Genomic DNA, 25591 nt, shown 5'->3' on the forward strand with positions numbered 1-25591 from the left:
GCATTTCCGCCACCGACTGCCACTATCTTGAATTTATGAATTTTGCTGATAAAATTGTAGAAAATAACATTTTTGAATATTGCGCATAGAATAACGAGAGTACGAAAGGTTTTCTATTTTCAAGATGAAAATCGTGAAAGAATATCTATGGATTCTGACAACTATTCTTAAGAGAGACTCTATTCATAGATAGATGGCACTACTTCTGCCCGAACAAAATAATTTCAAGGGAGTTAACCCCCCCTGACTCTATTCTCGAAAAACTATGACAATTTTGATGCTTTTCCTGTAAAAATACTTTAAGAATTGAATATTCTGTGAAATAATGAAAATATGGTGGGTAAATTCTTGATCTGCAAGATGTAGATTCAAAGAATATCTTTAGATCCTGAGAAAAATCAATGAGGAGATAATACTTTCAAAATAGCCTCAAAAAAGTATGCATATTTTTGTGTTTTTTTTTTGTAAAGGTTATAACTGAAATATTACGTGAAATAATGAAAACTATATACAATATTTATGATTCTCAGGATACAGATTAAAAGGATATTTATCGAGTTGGACAATTATTCATGAAAATGACCAATATTTTGAAAATAGCCTCGAAAATGTGTAAATTTCGATGATTTCTTGTTAATCTTTCCAAAATATACCGTTGTTAGTCGATAATAAGATGTTATAAAGACATGGGTCCAAGACTCTCCTCGATTACTGAGTCAGGCCACCCCGATCGCCTGACTTGACGCTGGTACACCACCAAGAGCCAAGGCGCATATTCGAATCGGTCAAACTCAAGCTCAATATTCCACCTTCACCTTGATCTAGGTACACAATAGACAAAAACGGAAGAGGGACTAGTCGAAACCATTCACCAATTCTATCCTCTCCCATTCTCTCTGATCCATTAGGTGAAATATCCTCAACGTGAACCACGTGATCTTCACGTACAAGCTGTCGCTGAATGAATCTCGGTTGGCTTAGAAAAGTTGCGCGTGCAAACCAACATCGATCAACGTGTGCTGTGCGTAAACGTCAAAATAGTGTGTGAGCCTTTTGTTTTTTTTTTTTGTAATGCGATAAGAAGAAGATGACAGCTCTCTATTGGTCGATATATTGATTATTGGTGAGTGGGCAGGCTGAGTAATTACATTTTTTACGTTGCGTTTTGCCGATGTAGCGTTAGAATTTACCACATCGGTATATATCTACCTGTGTGGAATTGCCAATTTCAAGGTTGCTCATTAATTCATTACCGTTTTTTCAAATGGCCTTACGTATTGTACAAGTGTTGCAATAGGTTAGAAATGTACGGAATGGATGCTGTAATTCTAGACGACGGAAATATCGCAATAAATTTGAATCCTAATCTTAAAGATTGCTCCTTCAACTCCATCCCAATTTGTTATCACGGATTGATATTATTCAAATTAATTTCGATTTTACGATGCTGGCCTTCCGAATTTTCCATATGTGCTCAGTTTTGTTATCTACGTATTTATGGAAATACGCGGAAAGAATATTCTATTTTAGGTGCACATTTTTGCCTATTCAGTTGCCAGGAGAAGTTGTCTGATATAGTCTATCGTTTGAGTTGTTTCCACAAGAGATCACACGTATTTGGAGATTCACAAAGTTCCATATAAGATTGTGAAAATATCCTAGAATTGATAATGCCAACTGGATATTCAATGAAAATAGCGATAAATGAAGAATTGTACAAAAATTTCTTATCTGAAAGACGTTGTTCATACTTATAACATTTTTTTTCAATGAATCAAACCAGAAAAAAGCTCTTCTGTCAAAGTAGTTCAATTTCCAACATCGAAATAAATGAAAAAATATTCTATGTTGAAGTCAATCAAATTTGTCACCAATTTATCTAAATATCAAGAGTGTTATAAGTCACTTATCACACTGTGGTTGATTATGGGTAAAATAGGTGAGCTTACTGGATGTGTTAACTACCATCAGGTCATTTAAAACAACTCAATACTAAATCAGTTCATTATAAGATTTGGGATTTCCAGGAGAGACCAGGTTTACACGAAAAATCCAAATTAGATAATGAAATTTCAATGTAAGAATAATTAATAAAACTCACAATACACTGAAAAATGCGTAAAAATAAATTGCTACATGATTTCGTACACCCAATGACTCTTTTACCTTTAATTTGAGCAAGAATTTTTTTGCTCCATTTTGGGAATATAAAATGAAAGATTGCTGCGTATATCTCCATTCAAATCATTCTTCGAACATTGTTTACCATAGAATTAATTGGCTGGTAAAAATTCAAATTCAATTCAATTCAATTTCATCCCTTTAATGAAAAATTGTAAGGAGAACCATATCAGGGATGAAATCAAAGATATCTCTTTGATTATGATAGAGCACAAAATAATACTAATTCTGTAGTTTTTAAGCTCTAATTTCAGGTTGTAGTTGTAGGAAAAAAATATGTTACACCACTGTTGATAGGTATATATTTGGAAAGGTTATCTACAACGCGAAATTCAAAGGTTAATCTACTGACATTAACAATATGAACAGGAGATAAAATATCAGCGGGCTTTTGGTCGTGATCTCCCTATTCAAATATTGCAGCTCAACAAGATAGAATGGTTGTTCCGAATAAAAAAGCATTACTTTTATCATCTGTGTGACAGTAGCATAACTGTAAGGGAGACTTTGATATAAAAATATTTCTCCCATTCGTAATCTTCGTGGAAAACATGTCATTCATCAATAATAATTCATTTTCATAATTTTCTATGATTTTCGACATTTGAGAAATGTCATGGGACCTGAAATTATACATCTATAGATTGAAACATAAGGTGTAGAAAAATTTTAATCGTCAATTATATCAACCAAACTGTTTCTCACATTAAATGTGAACCAGAGAATACTAATAAAACTTCTCTCTTCAGCGTATTCAAAATTTGAGTTAATTTCTTCATCAACACGTTATATATACAGTATATCTGTCACTCTAGCATCACATTCTGACTTATATGTGTACCGCTCCAAAAATATATTTATTTAATTGTCTACGCCATCATAAATTAGAACTTCATGACGAAATCTGTTGCACTCTGTTGGATTCAAAAATAAATAGTGCTCTAGAAATAAACCGTAAGTTCTGCTCTGTGTGATCATACGCCATAATATGTACCTATTTCTGGAATACCAGGAGAAGTTTTCATTTGAATTCTAAGAATGACCACTGATGGTCACGAAAAAATGAAAATCAAATTTTAAAAATGTCAATGGGGTTGTATGGATTTAATAATAACTGGAAGATTTATATATGTGGTTATTTTATTTGAATGTCATATTGAATTCTGAATGATTGATTTCGAAGTATTCTGGAAGTTAGTACATTTCTTAATTAAATATAAATAAGAATATAAAAATATGAGGCTGTATCTTTTTCTGACTCTAGAATTCCTCAAATTTGTCCTTCACTTGTATCTGAATTTGTATCATAATCATATCGACAGTTTATTCAATGTTCTCGTACAAACTGACGTCAATGAAGTAGTTATACAGTTGCATATGATTAAATTTGAGAACATCAATTGAGGGGTGGTAAATTATTTATGTATCAAAAGAGTTAGCTCAATGAAATCTGTTGCAAACGCAGTATATCCACAAAATCATTTCAAGCAAAAAGTATTGACGAGAAAAAATGTTAACATTTGTTACATAGTCGGAAATATTCAAGATTTTAAACACTGATTCATCAATTCCTAAGTTTCCACAATATTTGAATTCAAAATTGGGAAAAAATAGGCTTAAGCAAATGATCGGAATTGAGATTGTTTGCTGGTACAAGAATTTTATTTTTTTCTATTTATTCCTTTGGAATCCACGTCTCTCGAAATTAAACTAAAAATTTTATGGGTGTTATAAACATAAGGTCATTTTTTCGGGCAGTTATTCCTGGAGTCATCAGATCAACCACTTCAACCCAAAAAGTTCCACAGTAAGAAAGGTAAATCCACAATATCCGCAAAGTCCTCATTCTTCCCAACAATGCAGCTAGTTCATAAAACAAACAATAGACAGAACCTGTCTACGTGTAATCAGGTTTTCAAACTTGACACTTTCTTTTTATCATAAAGGCTCAAACAGGTCCCATTCTAAGAATATTGCTGACAGGTGGCTTGAAACTTGACACGTCGGTACCTTATTTTATTAGAGGTGTACCGTAAAGTACCCCTCCAAGAAGGGTTTTGAATTCTTACTTCGTACATAATGCTAAGCCGGAAAAAAATTATATTCAACTCGAAAACTCATGAACACTCAAATTCTGAATATTTTTTTCGAAGTTGAAAATGTTTTGTTCCCCTTAGAATAAAATTTGATTCGTTCTCTCTTGTTTGCATGATAATTCATAAACCATTTGAATTCATTCCTGGTTCAGTGTCCAAAAAGGTACTTCCTGAAATAACATCCTCAATTTTCAACTGCGGATGACAAAATTGGACATCATTTCGTGATCGGATTCAGAAGATCGGTTTTAGCAACATCGCAATAACTTTTAATTACAGAATTCGCTTTGAGTTATTTCTAGAAATTACCCTTCTTGTTTATGACTTGTGAGAAGACGAGATAGCTCTCTGCTAAATATTGCAAATCACTGGTTGAAGTCGATTCAGTGCGTTGCTAGATTTAGAACAATCTCAGTTCTAAAATTAATTTTACTATTTTTGTATGAGAATAGATGGTGAAAGATATAACGTTGAACTTTTGCGAATTAAAAGAAAGTATAGAAAAGTTTGACACCCTGTAGCTTCATACTTTACGTGAAGTATTTCAAACTCTGTCTCATTCACCAATTCGAAAGACCATCATCAAATTTGAAGGCCCTTTAAGCTTAAAGACTCATTTTTAGTAGGGTTGAAGGAAGCTTTGAAATTAAAGGGTCTAATATAAGTATAAATTCCTACGATTAATTGATTAAACAACCATCTGTTCAATTTCGAACCAGTCCAGTTCTTCAAACGATATAATTGGCGTTTTTTCTATAATTTGTGCACTTATGTCCAACTGTACTCGACTTTGAAGAGTTTAATTGATTTACGAGCATCGAACCGACTAAAAATCATGTGTCAACGCACAAGTGTGTCAGGACTCATAAAAAAAGTAGGTATATAAAACATTCTAGGCGTAGGATTATGCTTGAGCAATTCTAGAAGAACCGAGAAAGAAGAGATTGTTAATTGATGGGTGTTTGTGAGGTAAACTCCAGATTGGGTATAAGAAATAGCTTCGTTGTCATTGGTATCTGGAATATCAGTTACATATATCCATAAAAGGAACCTCGAAAAAACCCGTTGTATTGAACCAACGTCTATATCGAAAGTTTGGTTCACAATGGGCATATTTGAATTCTTGAATAATTTGTTGAGTAAACGGAACACCATGTTCTTGGGAAACGATATACAAATATTTCGAGAGTAATGAAGTCTAACATACAGAGTGACTAGAGTGAGTGAAGAAATATAATATTTTGCGTATACATTGTTTTGAAGAAAAATGCTCACACAGGTCAATTCCGAGGAGTTTTTTGTCAACTCTCTCTTTATTATATGGGTGAAATGAATTTATTGAATTAGAATTTTTACTTTCTTCATAAATTTAGAGGTCAATAACAATACACTTTAGGAATGTTATCGAAAACATGTCTTTTGTGTGGGGAAGTAATTTATGAAAAATGAAAGAACGTATCCATGACAGTAGGAGATGAAAAACGTTCACTAATTCATTAGAATGAGCCACACAAACCAAATCAGTGAATATTATTAGGATTCCATAATAGTTGTATTTGTGCTAATAAACAATTCATGTGATTAATTAAATTTCGCAATAGGTAGGTACAATATGAAGAATCAGGATCACGGATCAACAGAGAACGAGAAATATAACTTCTATATAAGGAAAATTCAAGAACACGAGTAAAGAAATCTAACGTCTGAATGGAAAATAAAAACTTGAATTGATTTGAATCGGTCTTGGGATTCATGACATAGTTTTTTTTGCTTCGAAAGTTGATGTAACACATTTACCATGCATTCACTTCAATCGTTTAACCATTTTTCAAACATGTATAATCTATTAGAAATTGAATGTTGATCAATCAGAATCAGTACCTATTTTATTTTTCTGATAGATTTGATCTATTTTCAAGTGAATGATGGTTTATTTGTTTATTATACCTTTTGATGAAAATGAACTTCGACTTTCAAGACATTTTTTGTTGAGCAGTGTACACAGAACGCTGGTGGCGGTACATATCGGTCAGTTATCAAACTTCACTGACGGCTGACTTCCTACTTCAATTTGACACTTGTGTATTGTCTTGTCAGCCTGTCAGCCACCTGCTATGTATTTGGGTGTTTTTCTGACCCCTTGGGATACCAAAACTCGTGAAAATAAACAACACAATATTTGTTTTGATAACGATAGTACAGTTCCAATCTTTAATCAAATGTTTTCCGCCAAGTTCAGTTGATCGTGTAAAGTGATGCGAAAATCGACTAGGTTAAGTGGTTCAGTGATATTCTGATTAAGCTCCTGCCTGAAATAAGTCAAATGTCAACTAGTGGTATTCCGATATAAATTAGTTGATAATGGAATCGTTCAGGGTAAGATCATTGTACGATTTCACCGGTGAACCAAACACAGCAGAGTTGTCAATCTCAGCTGGTCAAATCCTGACAGTAATCAGGACTGATGTTGGTGAGGGTTGGTGGGAAGGAATCAACGAAAATGGTCGTTCAGGACTCTTCCCTCAAGCTTACGTGGAAAGAATTGATTTCACCCAACCCCCTGTGGCTCCTCCACCGACGTTACCACCTCCAAACAATGCAGGTTGGACTGGGGCAACACAACCGACTCCGGTTCAAGGAACAGCCCCACAAGAAGACGACTGGGATGATGACTGGGATAACGATGAGACTTATAGTGAAATTGGCGGTATGAACGCAGCCCCCATTGAGAATATTTATAGCAACGAAAGGAATTTGAACTTTAATAATGTACCATCGGATTATTCCGGTGAAAGTAGCTTGAATATGGATGGTAAAGGCTCGGTTACAAAGAAGAGTTTAAATAGGTTTTCCTCATACGTAAAGTCTGGTTTGGAAAGTTATATATTAGGTAAGTAATTTTGAATGATGTTGAGAAGGCTGAACGGAAAGAGAAATTTTGAATCATGCTAGTATCACTGTTATGACTCACTTAGATGTCAATAAAAGTATCACGTTGAGTCATTAATAAGAACACAATTGATAATTAGTGCTTTATCATTGAATGAGGACAACTCCTTCGTTGTTTTCGTAGGTTTTTCTCAAATATTCTTAAACGCCCTCTAGTCAATTGTTTTAATTAGTAGTATGATTGAGAGGGGATGTTTTTGAGGCTGGTAAACAGGAAGAGATACTGCTTATCTACACCAGACAAAGAATTGGAATTCTAAGTAACGAAGATGATAAAGAGTTTTTAACAATGTGAGCCATATCCATCTCTTTTTGAGGAAATTTGAGGTGATAAATGGAACATCTACATCTGAATTGTTTAAATTCAAATGAAATATTTTGATTTAAGGTTTTGTTGATTCATATGTGCTCTTATTGAAGATGATCGATGCTATTCAAGTCTCTTTTTCGATAGCCAAAAATGAATTCTTGAATGATATCCTGTAATTTTCTTGCAGGAACCGTAAATCCCACACCAAACTGCTATAAGATAAGAATAAGAAAAGAAAACGAGACAATAAGATGGGATTTCGTAACGAACCCCTACACAGTGCAAATCGCATCTCCAAAGAAAGCCAGCAAAATGGGCGGTCTAAAATCCTTCATCGCCTACCACGTGACCCCCTCTTTTTCGGGCATCGAGGTAGCGAGAAGATACAAACATTTCGACTGGCTTCACGACCGTCTCAGGGCAAAGTACAACATAATCGCAATACCTCCCCTGCCCGACAAACAAGTATCCGGCAGGTACGAAGAGCATTTCATCGAGCATCGGAGGATGCAACTGCAGGAGTTCATCAATTACATGTGCCGGCATCCGGTTCTGTCGCAGAGCGAGGTCTGGCATCATTTCCTGACGTGCACGGATGAGAAACAGTGGAAACAGGGTAAGAGGAACGCGGAGAGGGATCAGATGGTCGGGGCCAATTTTTGCTTGCAAATCGAAGCTCCCGACAAGGAATTGTTGGCTTCGAATGTGGAAGCGACGATGGATATGAACATAAATAGTATTAATCAGATCGATCAGGCTCTGAAGGGGTTGATGCAGACCGTTGTCGATCAGCAGAAAAAGTGCTCCAATATGTATAAGAGGGAAATGCAGAAGGTCGGGGAGAGCTTCTTCGCCTTGGGTACGGCCTTTGAATCGGCAGAGAAGGGGATGTTCTCAGATTTCACCACAGGTGAGTTGTGGTCATTTTAAATGTGGAATCTTCCGTAGTTTGTTTAATTTTTCGTGAAATGTGAACCGTCTTTCAGATATTAAAAGAATGGGATCGACTTACATGACCATCGGGAAACTGTTCGAGGATCAGGCCAAAGTGGACTGGCAGTGCTTGGCCGATAAACTGTACATCTACAAGGGAATCACGGGTTGCTACCCTGACATCTTCTGTCTTCAGAGATCGGCCGAACAGAAAAAGAGGGAGTGCGAGAGGAACGTTCAGGTGCAACAACCTCAATTGTTGGAGATCAGGAAGAGGACCGACGTTCTGACCTACGCGGTCTTCGCGGAATTGGCGCACTTCCATTCGGAGAAAGACGGTGAGATCAAGCTGGCCATGAAAACGTTCCTGCAGGAACAGGTTAACTTTTATAAGAACATCGTCAGTAAATTGGAGGACACTTTGCAGCGTTTTCAATGAATCGGATTAGTCACTTTGTTGAGTCGATTGAAAATACACAGTTCCTTCCAGAATCAATATTTTTCCGAAATCGAGGAGAATTTGAAAAATTTGTATATCCATTTTATTTTTCTTGAATTTTCTTTGCGAAACTGCAAATATAAAATCGTTACCCAGGATGTCTAAGAAGAAGAAACTTTTATATTGTATTTCGAACATGCTCAACCTGGTTCAAGCGTGAATACATGGATTTCGCAAGTTTGGCTGTGTTTAAAAGTATTTCATACCTTTTGTATGTTGAGTAATCCACCTGGTATGTTCATATATATTTTCATAAGTATATATTATACATCCTACCGATATGTACATTTTGTAAAATTATACCTAGAATGAACTCAGATTTAAAACGGTGATCGTGAAATTTGCTTCTGGTTTTTACTTTTTATATTTATCGATAAAATGGATTTATTGAATTGTTTTTGTTATTGGGAAAAATTGGAAATTCATTGCATCAATTTCATTTCAGCTGCAGCTTTTAAAGTAATAATTATTCTTCGTTTTCTCTATTTTTTTTTTTGAATATTTTCAGTAATATTTGGGTTCAGCTTTAACAGATTTTCTCTGGCAGTTTATCGAATGGAGAAACTTCGTCACTTAACCAAAGCTTTTAATATTCTTTGATATTTCTTATTCCGTTTCCAGTCGTATTGTGCTGCTGCTCAAATGGGGTACTCTTAATCCTTAATTTACCAAACATTTTTTAAGTGTTTCAGCTTTATTGTTATACGTGTAATTATCTGTAATTTATGATGAACGTAATGTATTGGTTTTCCCATCAATTAATTATTACTTGTGCATTTAGGCAATTATGTAATTTTGTTGAATATGTATATTTTATTGTACCTCATATTATTTACTCTTTATAATTATATAAAATAAAAGTTTTGTTATGCGTTTTTATTTCCTGACTCGAAATCCTATTTCCATTCTGTTAGTACTTGTATTGCTGATAGTTCTGATCAAAATACAGGGTGTTTACTGAATATGTGGCTAAAATTCAAATTTCAATCTGCGAAATCTCCTGTTATATTCGTCTGATCCAATTGGAATTTCCGGTTCTACAATCAGCGTTGGCTAGGCTTCCATCCTAGCACAAAAACTCGATTTCGAAAATCTCGATTTTTTGGGTCAAAAATGAGCAAGGGGTTAGACCCCCCTAAAACGACCTATTTTCTACTCTGTCAGAAAATCAGGATGTTTTATTACTGTCTTAGGATATGGAGTGCATAGAATTTGTTTTGAAGATTCTAGAAAACCAAACAGTTGATGATTCAATATAGAATTTCATTCCAGAGAGCTCTTCGAAGTCAACTGGAAAATGAAAAGTGGAAAAACAAAAAAAATTATTTTCTCCTAAACAGTGTTAGATGTACGAAATTTTGGCATGGAAATATGGGTTTCCGAACACGCCGAATCCATTGCAAGCAATTTCGAAAGCCTATCTCCCTTCGTTTAGATTTTCATCTTGGAAATGGCATTTATCAAAAATTGCAATTTTCAATCTGCGATATCTCCTGTTATATTCGTCTGATCCAATTGGGATTTCCGGTTCTATAATCAGTGTTGCCTGAGCTTCAATCCTAGCACAAAAACTCGATTTCGAAAATCCCGATTTTTTGGGTCAAAAATGAGCAAGGGGTTAGACCCCCCTAAAATGACCTATTTGCAACTCTATCTGAAAATCAGGATGTTCTATTACTGTCTTAGGATATGGAGTGCATAGAATTTGTTTTGAAGATTCTAGGAAACCAAACAGTTGATGATTCAATAGCGAATTGCACTCCAGAGAGCTCTTCGAAGTCAACTCGAAAATGAAAAGTGGAAAAACAAAAAAAATTATCTTCTCCTAAACAGGGCCAGATATTTGAAATTTTGATGTGAAAATATAGGTTTCCGAACATGCTGAATCTATTGCAAGCAATTTCGAAAGGCTATCTCCCTTCGTTTAGATTTTCATCTTGAAAATGACATTTTTCAAAAATTCCGAATTTCACTTGAGAATTCGTCAGGACCGAACGGTTGCGCCGAAATGGATTAAATTCTCAGTTTTGTTACTTGAAGAGTTGCTCTTTCAGAATATATATCACGTTTAGATCTACGATAATTTTCCTGGAAAAAAAACTACTCGAAAGCTGACCTTCGAAAAATTCCCAAAAAGTTGGGTTCAGTTGAAACTTCCTCAAGAGCAAACGGTTGCGCCGAAATGGATGAAATTCTCAGATTTACTACTAGAAGAGTGGCTCTTTCAGAATATGTATGAGTATGTTTTTTTGCTAGATACCCAACTCGAATATTCAAAAATGGAAAAATTCAATATAGCGAGACCAGATCAGATTAGTCTCTTAATTTTGTGTCACACTTGAGCTACAATTCCTGTTTAAAAACTTGGAGAATTAGCTGAATACAAGGGGATGAAGTTAGACAAGAGAAATTCCCGCTTTTAAATCCTATGAACAAAGTTGACAAAAAATTTCAGATAAAACAGTCGTGGGCATAGAGGATGAATGATTTCACTTGAAACCGTATTTATAAATAACGTTTGAAGTCCCAATATTTAATTTTCAAGAACTGATTCAAATAAGATCAAGCCATCAATGCTCTTCGAAGGTATGAAACTGTACAAAATTTTTCGGATTTGTCCATTTTATTCGTTAAATTTCCGATAAAATGTTTCATGAACGTGTAGACGCCACAGTTTTATTGTAACCTTGCCGGATATCGTGCGATGGAATTGAAGATTCTGAATCACGACACTATTTCCCATCAGGAATCACACTTCTTATGCTTCCCCCATCGTGGCAGGAACTATAATTCTAAAAAAAATGTAAAATGCTCTTATTTATATCTAGATACCCATTTTCAATGAATATTTTTTATTTTCCAGGTTATATTGCAATGTGGAAATTATCGGAAAAATTATGGCAAGAAAAGGATGTTGCTCGACTACTTGCCTGAAGAATATCCTGAATTTTTTCAATTTAATATTCTTGGTGAGTTGTGCCTTAGGCTATACCTGCAACATACATGTTTTATTTAGAATAGGTAATTGTAGATATATTAACTTTCACTTGGGGAACCCATTTTCTTATTAGTAACCTTCAAACCTAATTCAGCACAGCACTCCTTGAAAATATTGAACGATATACCTTAGATGGCTCGCTTTCGTTGGGATTTCAATCTTCTGAAAGAAAAATAGAGCCCAGAGTAGGCGACTCTGGACTCTGCTAGTCCAATTTCTTATGTCTTTTATTGTTCATGGCCATATTGGCTTTAACTTCCTTGATTTATAATTTATTTTCTGTATTAGTTTGTCGCTTTGGGAGTCTTGGCTGTCACAATATGGAATCTTGGCAACCAATCTGAGCTGATCGACCTCCTAACATCACCTACCTACTCCATCCTGATAGATTTCTTGATGGTAGCTGGTGCGATTCTGCTGGTCGTTTCTTTCCTGGGTTGCTACGGGGTGATCAAAGAAAACAGGAAATTCCTCCTACTGGTAAGTGGCACATATGGAGATTTTTCGATATATGCTAAATTTGTGAATATATTTCAGTACGTATTTGTGCTTCTCTTCATTGTTCTGATGGAACTTATGGTGGCCTTTCTTGGGTACATATACAAGGAGAACGTCGACGAGGAATTGAAGGTGAATTTGAACAGAACGATGTTGGACAATTTTGGAATCGACGACTCCAAAACTCGTGCGATAGACGTTATGCAGAGAAGGGTAAGTGATTGTTGATTGTTATTATCATCATTATTACATTGTATATTGTTAGTTATTGTCTCAAATTTAACGTTTTTCTTTACTTTTGAAGTAAGTGTTGGTGATTCTTCGAAAATTTTATTATTTCTTCACGTTGTCTAAATCAATTGAAGTTGTTGAGATTTTGTTCAAATATTTTTTTTAAATTCAATTTTTTTGCTCTTATAGTTTAACCATTTTATCTTATAACTTTCTTCATTTGATGTAATATGTACAATTATCAATTATCTATGTATTTGTTTACAGTTTTCTTGCTGCGGTGCAGTGCAATTCGAAGATTGGCAGTACTCCATCTGGAGAACGTCAAATATGACGAAAAATCTGGTCCCAGATTCTTGCTGCAAAACAATCACTACCGGATGTGGAGTTAGGGATCATCCTTCGAATATAAATTACGATGTAAGTGAGAAAAATGTAGAAAATTCTCGAAAAATTCGAGAAAATAAGGATGATTCAATTTTTGAGCAGTGTATACACGGCGAGTCTTTGACTAGTACCACTGTTTTAACAGCAGATTCTTGAGCTCCCAAAAAACACTTTTTTTTCTTACCATTTTTACTGAATCGGCTCGGCGTCAAAGATACAGGCTGTTGAAAAACCATAAAAAATGTTATTTTCAATTATATCTCACTAAAAAAATCCGAAAACTCTCAAAACTAAGTTGTACGCTAACTAATGAATATTTGAACGTTTTGTAAAATAAAAGAATTCTTCATATTTTTTCGTATAATGCGCCGTTTTCGAGTAATTTGATGTGAAAATCGAAAAATTGGGTACTTTGACTCTTTTCAAAAGATCCACAGATGTGTAGTGTCACAGATTTAGCTATAGTTATACTCTGAATGTAATTTTTTTTCAAGAGGTGGCACAGCTCATTATCAGGGCCGAACCGAAAAAAATGGTATGAGAAAAAAGTTTCTTTTCACCTGAAGAATCTACTTTTAAGATATTTGTACGTTGGAGACTCACCCTGTATTATCAGTGGCGGAATATTTATTTTGTGTATGTTTTTTTCAGGGTTGCTTGGATAAGATGGAAGAAGAGATGAAGAATGGCTTGATAACGATGATTCTCTTAGGTTTAGGCGTAGGTTTAACTCAAATAATAGGAATAATTTTAGGCATTCAATTGTATTTGAATTTGAAAGAAGAAATCGACATAAACGAACTTAGGAGAATTTTACACAATACGTGATTCAGTCTCAACTCATTTCCACTCCAATTGTGAAAACTTTTTTTAATTGTTGTGTACTTAATGTAATTTCGGAAGATATTGTTGACTACCTATCGTGAAAATGTTTTTTGTATATTTTTATCTATATCAGATGATTTCGAAAGTGTTACCATGAACTTAAATGCATTTGAACATGAATATCGAACATCTGGATTTGTTCTTTTATATTCATCTTCCAGAATAAGAAATGATTAATTGAAAGTTGGAACTCGTGCATATTCCAGAAATGCAAGGAATAATTTACTTTTTACTGTTTGCTGAATTTCAAGAATCATTTACCTTTCAAAAGACATGATAATCCAGTTTATCATGATCATATTTTTGATTGATTTATACTAAATTGCATTCAATTATTGATGTATTCAGAGTAAACTTAAAATATATTGTATATATTTACCTATTTTAAGATTGAATCTAACCATGCCAGTCTCAAACAAGTGATATTAAATGTATTATTTATTTATTCTCCTCCTTTTACTAGTCAACTAAATAAATTGTGAGTATAATAAAAAGTTCAATAAAACTTTTCAAACTCAACCTCTTCGTATTTATTATCATCGTCGTGAAATAATTATTACCGACACAAGCATTTTTCTGGAAGATATTTCAACATGCTCTGCAGATGCACGTACAGCATGTTATCGACGTCCGATGCAGTGGCTGCAACTAACATCCATGGAAGCAACACAAAGATGAATCTCCACAGGGATATGTGATTCCACTTCTTGATTTCGCTCACGGTTATCTGAAAGGAATCATCGATTGATGTACTCGAAAAATTGGATAAACACCCGGGTAGTCAGAGGGTTTTGCGCCCTCTTAACCTGGGCGTTCACCCATCCACACTTCGAACTTGATCAACGATGCTTAGCTCTCAGAGAAAATTGATATTTCCAAATCTAAAATCCCAGTAATTTTTCCTTTATTCTTCAGTGATACACGATACCAACAAATTTTGAAAGAATTATTTATGAGAAATATCAGGGCTATCCCTCTTTCAATCATTGACCACAAAAATTTTTTTTGTACTTTTGTCTTCATATCTCTTCTGTAAATTAGATTCCGTACTTACATTCAGATCCAAGATTGTTAGATTGCTATCTGATAATAGGCCAAGCTTATTTTCTATGCTACAAACTGATAAATGCAATATCAATCCTACGGCGTATAAAAGTATCACTATGATGCCTATCACTCTATAAGTCATGGAGAAGTCGAAAAAATGCCTTCTGTTGATATGTGCGATGTCTATCCTGAAATATTCGAAAATATTAGAAACTTCCGGACATTTTTCACACTTTGTATATTTCGAAAATAGACTACGCAAAAAAATTAACGCACATTCTGAAAATCTCAATTTTAATGAAAGTTAACTCTACATTGACTTTATAACTTATTTTTTATGTTCTCTGGGGAAGGTTTTGAACGAAACAAGACACATTAAATGGAAGAAAAATTCAGGATTTCACCGAATCTTATGTTAAAGAAGAGAAATGAACAATTTTCAAAATACTGAAATGCTGATAAATGATTTAATACTTGGTATTTCCACCCCTTGCGTTAATTACAGCTCGGCAACGACGGTTCATACTCAAAATGAGTGATCTTAAAATGTTCTGATCTAATCCTTCCCAGATTTTTCCGAGTTGGATTCCTAAGTCATTAAGAGTAGCTGGATGATTTTTTGAACTTCTCAGCCTTCTATTGAGGTTGTCCCAAACCTGCTCAATCGGATTGAGATCTGGACTTCTTGCTGGCCATTCCATTCGAGAGACTTCAACCTCTTCAAGGTACTCCAGAACGATGCGCGCACGATGGGGTCTGGCATTATCGTCCATAAAAATGAAATTTTCACCAATGTATGGGGCAAATCGCACTACGTGCTCTTCAAGAATGTTCCTTATACTTATCAGCATTCATAGCTCCATTATCAACGACCACTAGGTCTGTGCGAGCAGTCAAAGATATTCCACCCCGTACAATAATCGATCCTCCCCCGAAACCAGTAGTATTCAGGAAATTGCACTGAGCATATCTTTTATGTGGACGTCTATATACAAGGGAACGTCGATCACAATGGTAGAGGCAGAATCTAGACTCATCTGTGAAGAGAACTCTTTCCCAATCGGCCTCTTCCCAATGGATATGCTCTCTCGCAAAATCCAAACGCGCCCTTCGATGGGCTGAGGTAAGAGCTGGGCCTCTTGCCGCGACACGAGGCCTTGAATCATATTCTCTGAGTCGATTTCTTATTGTCTGCGTGCTAATTTGAACCTCATGAGTTTGCTCAAGCTGAATTTGAAGGAGGCGAGCTGTTGCAAACCGTTGTCTCAACGAAGAAACTCTCAAGTAACGTTCTTGAATGGCAGTTGTTACCCGTGGTCTACCCTGTCCTGGTCTTCGGACATTCATACCTGTCTCCCTGAATCGCTGCAACATTCTGGACACACTTGTATGGGAAACTCCTAACCTTTCTGCAATTATTGTGTATGTCCACCCTTCTTCTCGCAAAACTGTCGCTTAGGCACATTCCTCTTGGGTCAAATTGCGTGTTTCGCGTTGCATAGCGATCGAGTGTAGAAAATCAAATGAAAGAAAAACTATTGATCACTAGAATTGATCGAGAACAACTGATTTTAGAATGGAGCCAATACATTCAAAATCTGATAATATCATTTTTTTTTATTCCTGCTGGGAAAAAACATCTGTATTGAAGAAAACCGTTGAAAGTGGATAACATATGCATGCATAATTCTGATAAAAATAATTATCATTGAGAACACCTTCAGTTGTAGAATAAATTTGAGATTTCTGTTATGTGCTTTAATTTTTTTGCGCAGTGTATTTTCAAAGTGGTAATATAATAATGTTTAGTGTAAATCTTGACAAACATTACATGTAAGAAACATTCTAGTAGGCTTTTTCGATAAGCTTCCTTCATCTTTCGAGAAATAAGACACACAAACTATCGCCGAAACTACAAATTCATAATTTCTCCGAAAAAAAATGAGTTTTACAAAAGGAAAGCTTTTCATATGAGACACCCTGTAGAATACAAAATTGAACCCGATTCGCTTGGGTTCGATAATGAAACGTGATCCAGGCTACCATCATAATTAAAATTAATTCAATCAAATGAATAGCCAGCGAAGTTTTTCCTGATTTAATGCGACTTCAGATAAAAGGTCAAGGTGATCGTTAAACTGATCGTTTCAATAACGAAGTCAAGGTGAATATCGATAGACATTAAATGAAATATTTAACGAGATAGAATAATAATGAAAATATGGCCATTCAAATTTTCATGCCACCGACAAATAAAGCCACAAAAACTTCGGCAATAAAATCATGAGTTATAACTAAACTTCCTCGTGATGAGAACGAAATATTTATGTTAAACTCCTTCAAGTAAAAATGGTGATTGATGAAAAAAAGAATCATCGTTTTAAGATTTTCACTAAGATGGATTTCTTTTGCATATTTCATATAAAGACAAGATTGTTATTCTAAAATGTAATCCCAGTTTTCACAAACTTTCATCAATGAAGAATCGAAGAATGCAGAGATTTCTTACCTGTCTAAGGATGAAACAAGGCATATGGTTATAAATAAGTAGAAAAGGGTTATATACACATCGTTGAAATTCGAATAAAAGTGTAGGAAGTCAACAGTCTGATAGTGCGAATTGCATATCAGATACAACCATTGTCCGAAAGCCAGTCCAGCTAAAAGTCCATGACATGGAAGAAAGATCTTCATGCAATATTTCTGAATGCAAATGGCGACAGTCAATGGCGCCCTGAAAAAAAATGGCGGATAAGAACTTCCTCGGATTTTTGGTTCGGAACAAAATTAACTGAGGATAACTTTATCAATAGTGACTGAATAGGAAATGAAATGCAGCCATTTCAAAACATATTTTACGATTTTATGACCATCTCTACTTTGATTTCTTAATTCTAATCTACGCGTACGAGGATATATTGAAAAATTCTTAGCCTACTATAGAAACAAACAAAATTTCAATGTCAAAATATTTTTTTACTCAATATATTCTCCTCTTTATTGGATACATTTATTACAGCGAACCTGCAACGTCTCTAGACCTTTCAAAAAAAATTTTCTTCTTGCCCTGCAAACCAGATCTCCACAGCTTTTAAAACCTCCTCGTTGGAAGAAAATTTACGACCCTTTAAACTTTCTTTCAGTTGAGGAAAGAGATGATAGTCGGATGGAACCAAATCTGGTGAATAAGGGGGGTATTCTAGTAATTCAAACCCTAAATCACGAATTTTTTGCATGGCGACATGAGTTTTGTGTGCAGGGGCGTTGTCCTGAAAAACAAAACACCTTTGGATAGCTTTCCGCGTCTTTTCTCTTCAATTTTTTCCCGTAGAGTGGTCAGTAATGTCGAATAGTAATCTCCGGTTATTCTTCTACCCTTATCCAAAAAATCAATCATGATTACCCCATGGCATTCCCAAAAAACTGAAGCAAGAACTTTTCCAGCAGATTTTTGGACACGAAACTTCTTAGGTCTTGGAGAACCAGAGTGTCGCATTTCATCGATTGTTGCTTTGTTTCTGTATCGTAGAAATGTACCCAAGTCTCATCCATGGTAACAATACGGTTTAAGAAGTCTACATCGTTTTCAAATCGAGCACAGATCGAACGCGATGCTTCTACACTTGCACGCTTTTGGTCAACATTCAAACATTTGGGGATCCACTTTGCAGCAATTTTTCTCATGTCCAAATTGACGTGAACTATATGATGAACGCGTTCGTATGAGATATTCAGTGCTTCAGATATCCATTTTAACCCAATTCGACGGTCTGATAAAATCATGTCATGAACTGCATCGATATTTTTGGGGACTGACACAGAAACTGGCCTTCCCGATCGGTCATCATCTTCAATGGAAAATTTACCTCTTTTGAAGCTTGCAGTCCAATTTTTCACGGTCGCATACGAAGGACATTGATCACCAAGGGTATTAAGCATATCTTCGTAAATCTGCTTACTTAAGGGGAAGTAATACCTCAAAAATCTAAATTCAAAAACGGCTTTCACTAGTTCTCAATTCACGCTTTCAATTTTGTACGTAAAGCCTTGTATTTCTTTTAAATTAAAGTTAAAGGACGTCTTGATGTCACCTCGTCTCTTTTTCTTTTTCAATTCAGTTGGTTTTTAATGGAAAAAAGAAGTTGAACTTTAGTATCTATAAAAATTGTTTCCACAAATCATTTTTAGACGGTTTTTCAAAATATTGTTGAAAAACTGTAAAAGAACTCGAACTAGTTTTCTTCTAGCTCTTTTATAGTTCTCGAGATTCCTCAGTAAATCACGAATTTTGCTCACCCTGTACACAAATTATTCACTTCAATTTAAGAGCAGTGTTTTTTAAGGGCGTTGTTTCTCTCACAAAATTTCATCGATTTATGAACAAAAGTTTCGAGAGAAAGCTTGGGAACTATCAATAAGTTTTTTGAGATATATAGCTTAATCAAATCTTTGACTTCTATATGAAAAAGTACGGAAAGAGTGAAATGTCTTCTTATCTGAATAAAAAAGTTGTCCCCAACCTACCTTGGCTTCCTCTGGGGAAAATCATCCAGCACATTCGGATCCTTATACATGGCCCTGCTGGACGGCCGGCTGGCAACCTCAAATTTATTTTTTTTCTGGACATACAAACGCTCCGTCGGATCCTGCACCTCCTTCACCCTCTTCCCCCTGCCCAAATCCTCGTGATTATTCTCGAAAACGTCATCTTGAAGCTCCTCCAGAGCTATCGTGATGTCGGTCTTCGCCTCTTGCTCTTCTTCTTTCTTTTTGTGTTTCCTCTTGTTGTTGGTCATCGGAGAGCTGGAATCTCTCTTCTTCTTTTTACTCTTTTTCTTCTCCTTCGGTATCATCATCTCCCTGCTGTCGCCCAATCCTAGTTCTGGGTCGACGTGTCTCTTTTTTCTGGATTTCGATTTTTTAGCTGTCGTCACTTCTTCGCCATCTCTGTTGTTGTACAGGTCCTGGATGGCGTTGTACGCTTTTCTTTCGTCCGGGTCTAGTTGGTTGTAGTCCTTTTTCCTTCGGTAGTGTTTCCTCTCTTCTGGGCTGAGGAGTTCCAAGTTTCCTGCGGATTAGGCTGGATTTAAGGGGGTTTATTTTTGATTTTTTCATGCTAGTGACAGTGACGTGTACTTTGATCGATTTTCTGAAAAATTCTAATGCTTTGTGGTCTTAGATGTTTCTTCTAAAAGGCCTGGTACTTTCACCTTCGAATAACTAAATTTATTCGATAGATAAGTCTTTTCACATTCAGAGAGTGTTATTCATCGAATAAATCTGTCATTGAAACTCGTTAATAAGATTTTATTTGTCATAGATCGAATGTCGGTACGTCATTATTGGTTGAATTTTCTAGATTCTGGATGTCTGGTTATTCTTTGTGTGATTCTCACGAAATATTTGCTTACTGGTTGAAATTATGACAATTTCTACAATGTGGTGTCTCATTTTACATTAATCAGTGAAAAGTAGTATACCGTGTTTTCATAGAATTGTTATTCGTCAAATAATTTCATCTGAAAGCATCGAAATAAGATATCCTTCTGATAGGAAATTATTCGAAAGATACTTTTCGATATTGAATAAAATTTATTCGAAGGTGAAAGTACCGGGCCTAAATCATTTAATTCTGAATTCTTCGAATCCTTCTGCAAACATTGGCAAAAAAAATAAACGAGTGTCAGTACTAGTAGGTCTAAATAAAATAAATTTTAACATCAATTATTGCGGTTTGTAGAAGAGAGAATTGATGAAAATGATCGTGAATAAATATGAAACGTGAAAATCCTCTTGAAAAGCTCAGTGAAGGTCTGAAATATGATAATAGTTTGCTAATATATGAAGTAATTAATTCATTAGGGAAACAACAATGAGAGGCAGAAATGAAATTTCCTTCAAGATAATATATGAGTACCTAACTCTGAATATATTCTGTGGTTTTTATGGGCTCCTAAGATATCCAGATCATAACCCCATAGAATATTTCTTATGGGGAAAATAAAAGGATATGGTTTATACATTGAAGACACCCAGTCGAGAGACCATTTGAAGAAGAGAATTATGTACTGTTATGTTTTATTCGGAAGGCTATCACCAATCTAAAAATTCGAGGAGGAATGGAGGAATGCGAGAAGAAATGTCTACAAGCAAATGGTTTTCATTTCGAACAACTCTTGAAATAACGTTGACTGAATTCCAATATCAGTTCCCATTTTTATTTTCATTACTTATTATTATTCAATGTTTTCCATTTGTTTTTATACTACTAAATGTATTTATTTAAACTCCCGACTACCTAATATATGTTTTTTTACGAATACTTTCAGGTTTCACATTCACATAAACAGGACTGTTTATGTGAATAGATTCAGTTTTTCGAACTTTGTCCAATTTCAAATATTCATAAAAAAAGTATTGAGGATGTCACAAATTTGAGTGGTAAAACGTATTGAAGCTCAATTTCCAAAAAGCTGAACAATTATTTGAAATTCGAGATACGAACTGATATTTTTAACTTTAACACTCCGAATGAGTACTAATGAGTCCAGCCCTGGAATATTAAAATAATTGATATCTCTCTGACTCGATCTTCGCATATGTCAATAACCTCCCACGTTTCAATAAATTCCGTCGATCAGTTCGGCTTTGATGATAGTCTCAGTCACTATTCCCATGAATTTCGAAAATCACACTGTAGCTTTCTTAGGAAAGTCAGAAATTAATTTTTTATAGTCAATCCGTACTCAGCTGGTCCTTCTCTATCTCTACTAAGAGTATGTACAGTTTCTCCCGGGACACCCTGTATATCCTTCCATACTTACAACAAGAAAACCCTTTATTCAAAGTTATAGACTCTCCCTATTCATTGAAACAACCACATTTACCACATTTAACTGCAGAAAAATTAATGGAATCGAATAGTGGTTTCTGAATTGCCCATAATATACAGGGTGAGTCTTCGACTCGTACAAATATTTCAATAGGAGATTCATGAGGTAAAAAAAAACACTAATTTCCCATACCATTTTTTTCCGATTCGGCTCTGATAAAAAGATATAGACATTTTAAGTTTTCATAATGAAATGTTCCACTATATCGATTGAAATTTATTCTGGGAGGATTTTGCATCTCTTCATAAACTTTTTAGAATTTACGCAGGAGCAAATCGTTGATTTCATTTTTAATTGATTTTGTTTCAGAGATTGGGAGTGAAAACCCTAAAAAGTTTATGAAGAAATGTTCCACTCCTGGAAGAATTAAATTAAATTCAGAATAACTAGCTAAATCTGTGACACTACACATCTGTGGATCTTTTAAAAAGAGTTGTATTCAGTCAAAGTTCCCAATTTTTCGAATTTCACAGATATTTTTTTATTTTCGAACATCATATTACTCGAAAACGGCGCATTATACGAGAAAATATGAAGAATACTATCATTTTACAGAACGTTCAAATATTCATTAGATAGCATCCAATATTTAGTATCAAGAGTTGGGTTCTTTGAATTTTTGGTATTTTTATGGTACGTAATGGTCATAATGAGAAAACTGGAAGACGTGGGTGTAATCTTGTATTCGAAAAAGATTCATCAAATAAATGAAAAATTATATTTCGAAATTCATTTCATTCGATAAAACCGTTTATGAGTTAGAACTAAAAATAATTTTTTTTTATAGTTTTTCAACAGCTTGTATCTTCAAAACCGAGCTGAGTCAGAAAAAATGGTAAAGGAACAAAGTGTTCCTTTTGACCTCAAGAATCTAATGTTACAATATTTTACCAGTCAGAGACTCCCCCTGTATGTATACCCTACATCCCTACATGAATAAAAATTTTGAGTGGTATCTTTTATTATGGTGGATCAAATTTTGAAACTTTTCTTGGGAAATGGATATTTGTGGGGTTGAAGATTGGGAAAATAATAAAATAAAATAAAATAAATAAAACTGAAAAAAAAATATAAAATAAAAGGATTAAAATAAAAAATAAAATAAAATTGAAAAAAATAAAATAAAATGAATTGAAATAAGAAAAATAAAATATAATAATGCAATTATAAGCAGAAGGTCTGCCTAAACCAGGAATTCGGAGTCTTTTCCATTGTGTGACTGACCTGAAAGTTCTTCGGGAATTTTCTCATCCTCGTAGAAGCTCAGACTTTGCGGCCTGGAATCAGTAAAATGGGAATGCTTGTTTATATCCCTCTTCATCTCTGTCTCGATGAGGGACAATATCTTGGTGTTGATCTGCGTCTCTCCATCCACCGATATCTCCCTGCTGGGCATGTGACCGTTGATGGTGTTGAGGTTGTCGTTGAAATCGTCCATCTGAAACGCTCTATTAGACTCGCCATCTTCAGAGTTGTCCGTCCGGCTCAGGCTGAGGTTGCTCTGGTTGTCCCTGTCGGAGCTGGTGTCCGATTTCAGTATTTTGTGCACCTGAACCACCGTCTCGTATTTCGAATCCTCCCTCAGCTTGTGCCTCTTCGTGCGAGGCGAGGGGGTTGCCAGTTTGGTGCTCATTTTCGGCGTGGGGTCGTTATCGATCAGCTGAAGGAAGACACGTCAATCACCGGTCACATTTTCGCGGTTCACCACTGAATCTCGGCGGCACTATGAGCTACTTTTCTCGTATTTCCCCAGGATTTCTCCCATTTTCGTGAGGGGTTGATGCTATGACCTTTGGACGTTTTGTTTGTGTTCCGACGAGAGCCGCTGCGCGTGCGCCCGATGCGGAAGAAGAGCACGTTGTGTGGGTGGGTGTGACGTCAAATGGTTGTCGTGGTAACTGGATGTTGGAATGAAAACACGGGACTTGACATTTGCGATTCGTCGTGTGGGTTGAAAATTCTTATTTGCTGTTTTTTTTTTTTTAATTTGTATTGAGGGTGAGGAGGAAGCTTTATGAGTCATAAAGATTTTTACTTCTTTATTCGGTGAAGCTTCGACTTATGCTCCACCTTTGATATTTGATAAAATCTACTTTTCGGTGAGTCTTTGATTCGTAAAAATATTTCAACAGTAGATTCTTGACATCAAAAGAAACACTTTCTTTCCTTACCATTTTTTCCGAATCGGCTCGGTTTAAAAGATACAGGCTGTTGAAAAACCATAAAAAATGTTATTTTTGGTTCTATCTCAGAAACGGTTTTATCGAATGAAATGAGTTTCGGAATATAGTTTTTCATTGATTTGATGAATCTTTTTCGAACACAAGATATCACCCACGTCTTCTAGTTTTCTCATTATGACCATTACGTACCATAAAAATACCAAAAATTCGAAGAACCCAACTCTTGAAACTAAGTTGGACACTATCTAATGAATATTTGGATGTTAAGTAAAATAAAAGTATTCTTCATATTTTCTCGTATACTGGTCCGTTTTCGAGTTATCTGATGTTCAAAATTGAAAATTTCTGTGATATTCGGAAAATTGGATACTTTGGCTGAATGCAACTCTGTATAAAAGATCCACAGATGTGCAGTGTCATGGATTCAACAAGTCATTCTGAAGAGAAGTTTGTTTCTCCAGGGGTGGCATAGGTCATTATGAAAACTTAAAATTGCTATATCTTTTTATCAGAGCCGAATCGGAAAAAATGATATAAGAAAAACTTTTCTTTCGACATCAAGAATCTGCTGTTAAAATATTTGTACGAGTCAAAGTCTCACCCTGTATACTAAATATTCTCATGAAGTATTATATTTTCTGTCCTTAAAATCTGCATTTTAATCGATAAAAATCAAATGTCATAATTAAGTGCATTTCACGTAAATTTAAAAAAATCGCAACTACTGAACTACGCGTTTCGGCAAATTGAGATTAAAACCATTCGAATTCTCACAAAGAAATTATCTATGAAAAAAAAAATCATTAAAATCCTAGGTAGGTCATAACTTTTATTCTTCTTATAATGTGAGAAAAGATGTACAACTTCGTGATGCGTTAGGCATTTCAAGAAGTCGACAAGAAAATGTAAATATTCTTGGACGTCAATGAAACATTCTAAGCATCTCAGTCATACCAAAAATTTGTTAGCTGTCCGTCAGGGCACTGAAAGCATCTTTCTGACTTGAGATATACAGAGTGTAGGTAAATGAATAGTTGCGCAAAATTTTAAGGCGTGATTTCCTGTCTGAAAATATAGATATACTTTTTTTGAGCGTCCCTTGCTTAGAAACAGCTCGCGAAAGATGGCAGTCAGAAAACTGAGAGAAATGACAGTAAGCAGACATTCTATGGGCGAGAGAAGGCAATCAAAACAAATAAAGAAAAGTATTCTGTTGATTAATTACTTTTTTCTCAAAAATCGTTACTTCCTGCAAGAAACTACAAGAGAGTCCTCATTTGTTTGGAAAAGAATGAATCTATACGAAAGTAAGTAATTTTTCAGGTGTATAATATGAATGAAGAAAAAAGTTTCTTAATCAACAAATTTTTTTCTTCTCTTTCTTGTCCTCATAGAATGTTTGCCCAATTTCATTTCTGTCACTTTCCTGGTTATTAAGGAAAAAATTGAAAATTGTTTTTCAAGTAACATCTCAAGGATCTGTACATCTAATTGAGGGCTG

The 25591-nt window shown here is 35.0% G+C and overlaps 3 protein-coding genes across 3 annotated transcripts; 2 read left to right on the plus strand and 1 right to left on the minus strand.

Moving 5' to 3' along the window:
* Window positions 1–839: 839 nt before the first annotated feature.
* On the plus strand, window positions 840–14486 carry LOC123309140 (CD151 antigen-like). The gene is made up of 6 exons (XM_044892086.1): window positions 840–1123; window positions 11832–11937; window positions 12255–12446; window positions 12504–12677; window positions 12963–13115; window positions 13734–14486. Exons 2-6 carry the CDS (start codon window positions 11866–11868, stop codon window positions 13908–13910), a joined length of 768 nt encoding a protein of 255 aa, XP_044748021.1. The 5' UTR covers window positions 840–1123; window positions 11832–11865; the 3' UTR covers window positions 13911–14486.
* Window positions 6343–9832, plus strand: LOC123309135 (sorting nexin lst-4). Its single transcript, XM_044892066.1, has 3 exons — window positions 6343–7167; window positions 7724–8446; window positions 8523–9832. The coding sequence occupies exons 1-3, from the start codon at window positions 6639–6641 to the stop codon at window positions 8906–8908; spliced, it is 1638 nt and encodes a 545-aa protein (XP_044748001.1). The 5' UTR covers window positions 6343–6638; the 3' UTR covers window positions 8909–9832.
* On the minus strand, window positions 14483–23733 carry LOC123309139 (transmembrane protein 237). Its single transcript, XM_044892085.1, has 5 exons — window positions 23132–23733; window positions 19539–20082; window positions 17524–17748; window positions 15022–15202; window positions 14483–14694 (listed from the first exon to the last, which is right to left on the minus strand). The coding sequence occupies exons 1-5, from the start codon at window positions 23538–23540 to the stop codon at window positions 14524–14526; spliced, it is 1530 nt and encodes a 509-aa protein (XP_044748020.1). The 5' UTR covers window positions 23541–23733; the 3' UTR covers window positions 14483–14523.
* Between the last annotated feature and the right edge of the window lie 1858 nt (window positions 23734–25591).

This window comes from Coccinella septempunctata, chromosome 3, assembly GCF_907165205.1.
Source record: "Coccinella septempunctata chromosome 3, icCocSept1.1, whole genome shotgun sequence".
Lineage (NCBI taxonomy): Eukaryota > Metazoa > Arthropoda > Insecta > Coleoptera > Coccinellidae > Coccinella > Coccinella septempunctata.

Excerpts from the sequence above, each read along its gene's own strand:
- LOC123309135 (XM_044892066.1), top strand. The coding sequence starts at position 6,639 with ATGGAATCGTTCAGGGTAAGATCATTGTACGATTTCACCGGTGAACCA. Across the intron at positions 7,168-7,723 it reads TTTGGAAAGTTATATATTAG|GAACCGTAAATCCCACACCA; the intron begins GTAAGTAATTTT and ends ATTTTCTTGCAG. Across the intron at positions 8,447-8,522 it reads GTTCTCAGATTTCACCACAG|ATATTAAAAGAATGGGATCG; the intron begins GTGAGTTGTGGT and ends ACCGTCTTTCAG.
- LOC123309140 (XM_044892086.1), top strand. The coding sequence starts at position 11,866 with ATGGCAAGAAAAGGATGTTGCTCGACTACTTGCCTGAAGAATATCCTG. Across the intron at positions 11,938-12,254 it reads TTTTCAATTTAATATTCTTG|TTTGTCGCTTTGGGAGTCTT; the intron begins GTGAGTTGTGCC and ends TTTCTGTATTAG. Across the intron at positions 12,678-12,962 it reads TAGACGTTATGCAGAGAAGG|TTTTCTTGCTGCGGTGCAGT; the intron begins GTAAGTGATTGT and ends ATTTGTTTACAG.
- LOC123309139 (XM_044892085.1), bottom strand. The coding sequence starts at position 23,540 with ATGAGCACCAAACTGGCAACCCCCTCGCCTCGCACGAAGAGGCACAAG. Across the intron at positions 17,749-19,538 it reads TTTCCCCAGAGGAAGCCAAG|GGCGCCATTGACTGTCGCCA; the intron begins GTAGGTTGGGGA and ends ATTTTTTTTCAG. Across the intron at positions 14,695-15,021 it reads TAACAATCTTGGATCTGAAT|ATAACCGTGAGCGAAATCAA; the intron begins GTAAGTACGGAA and ends GATTCCTTTCAG.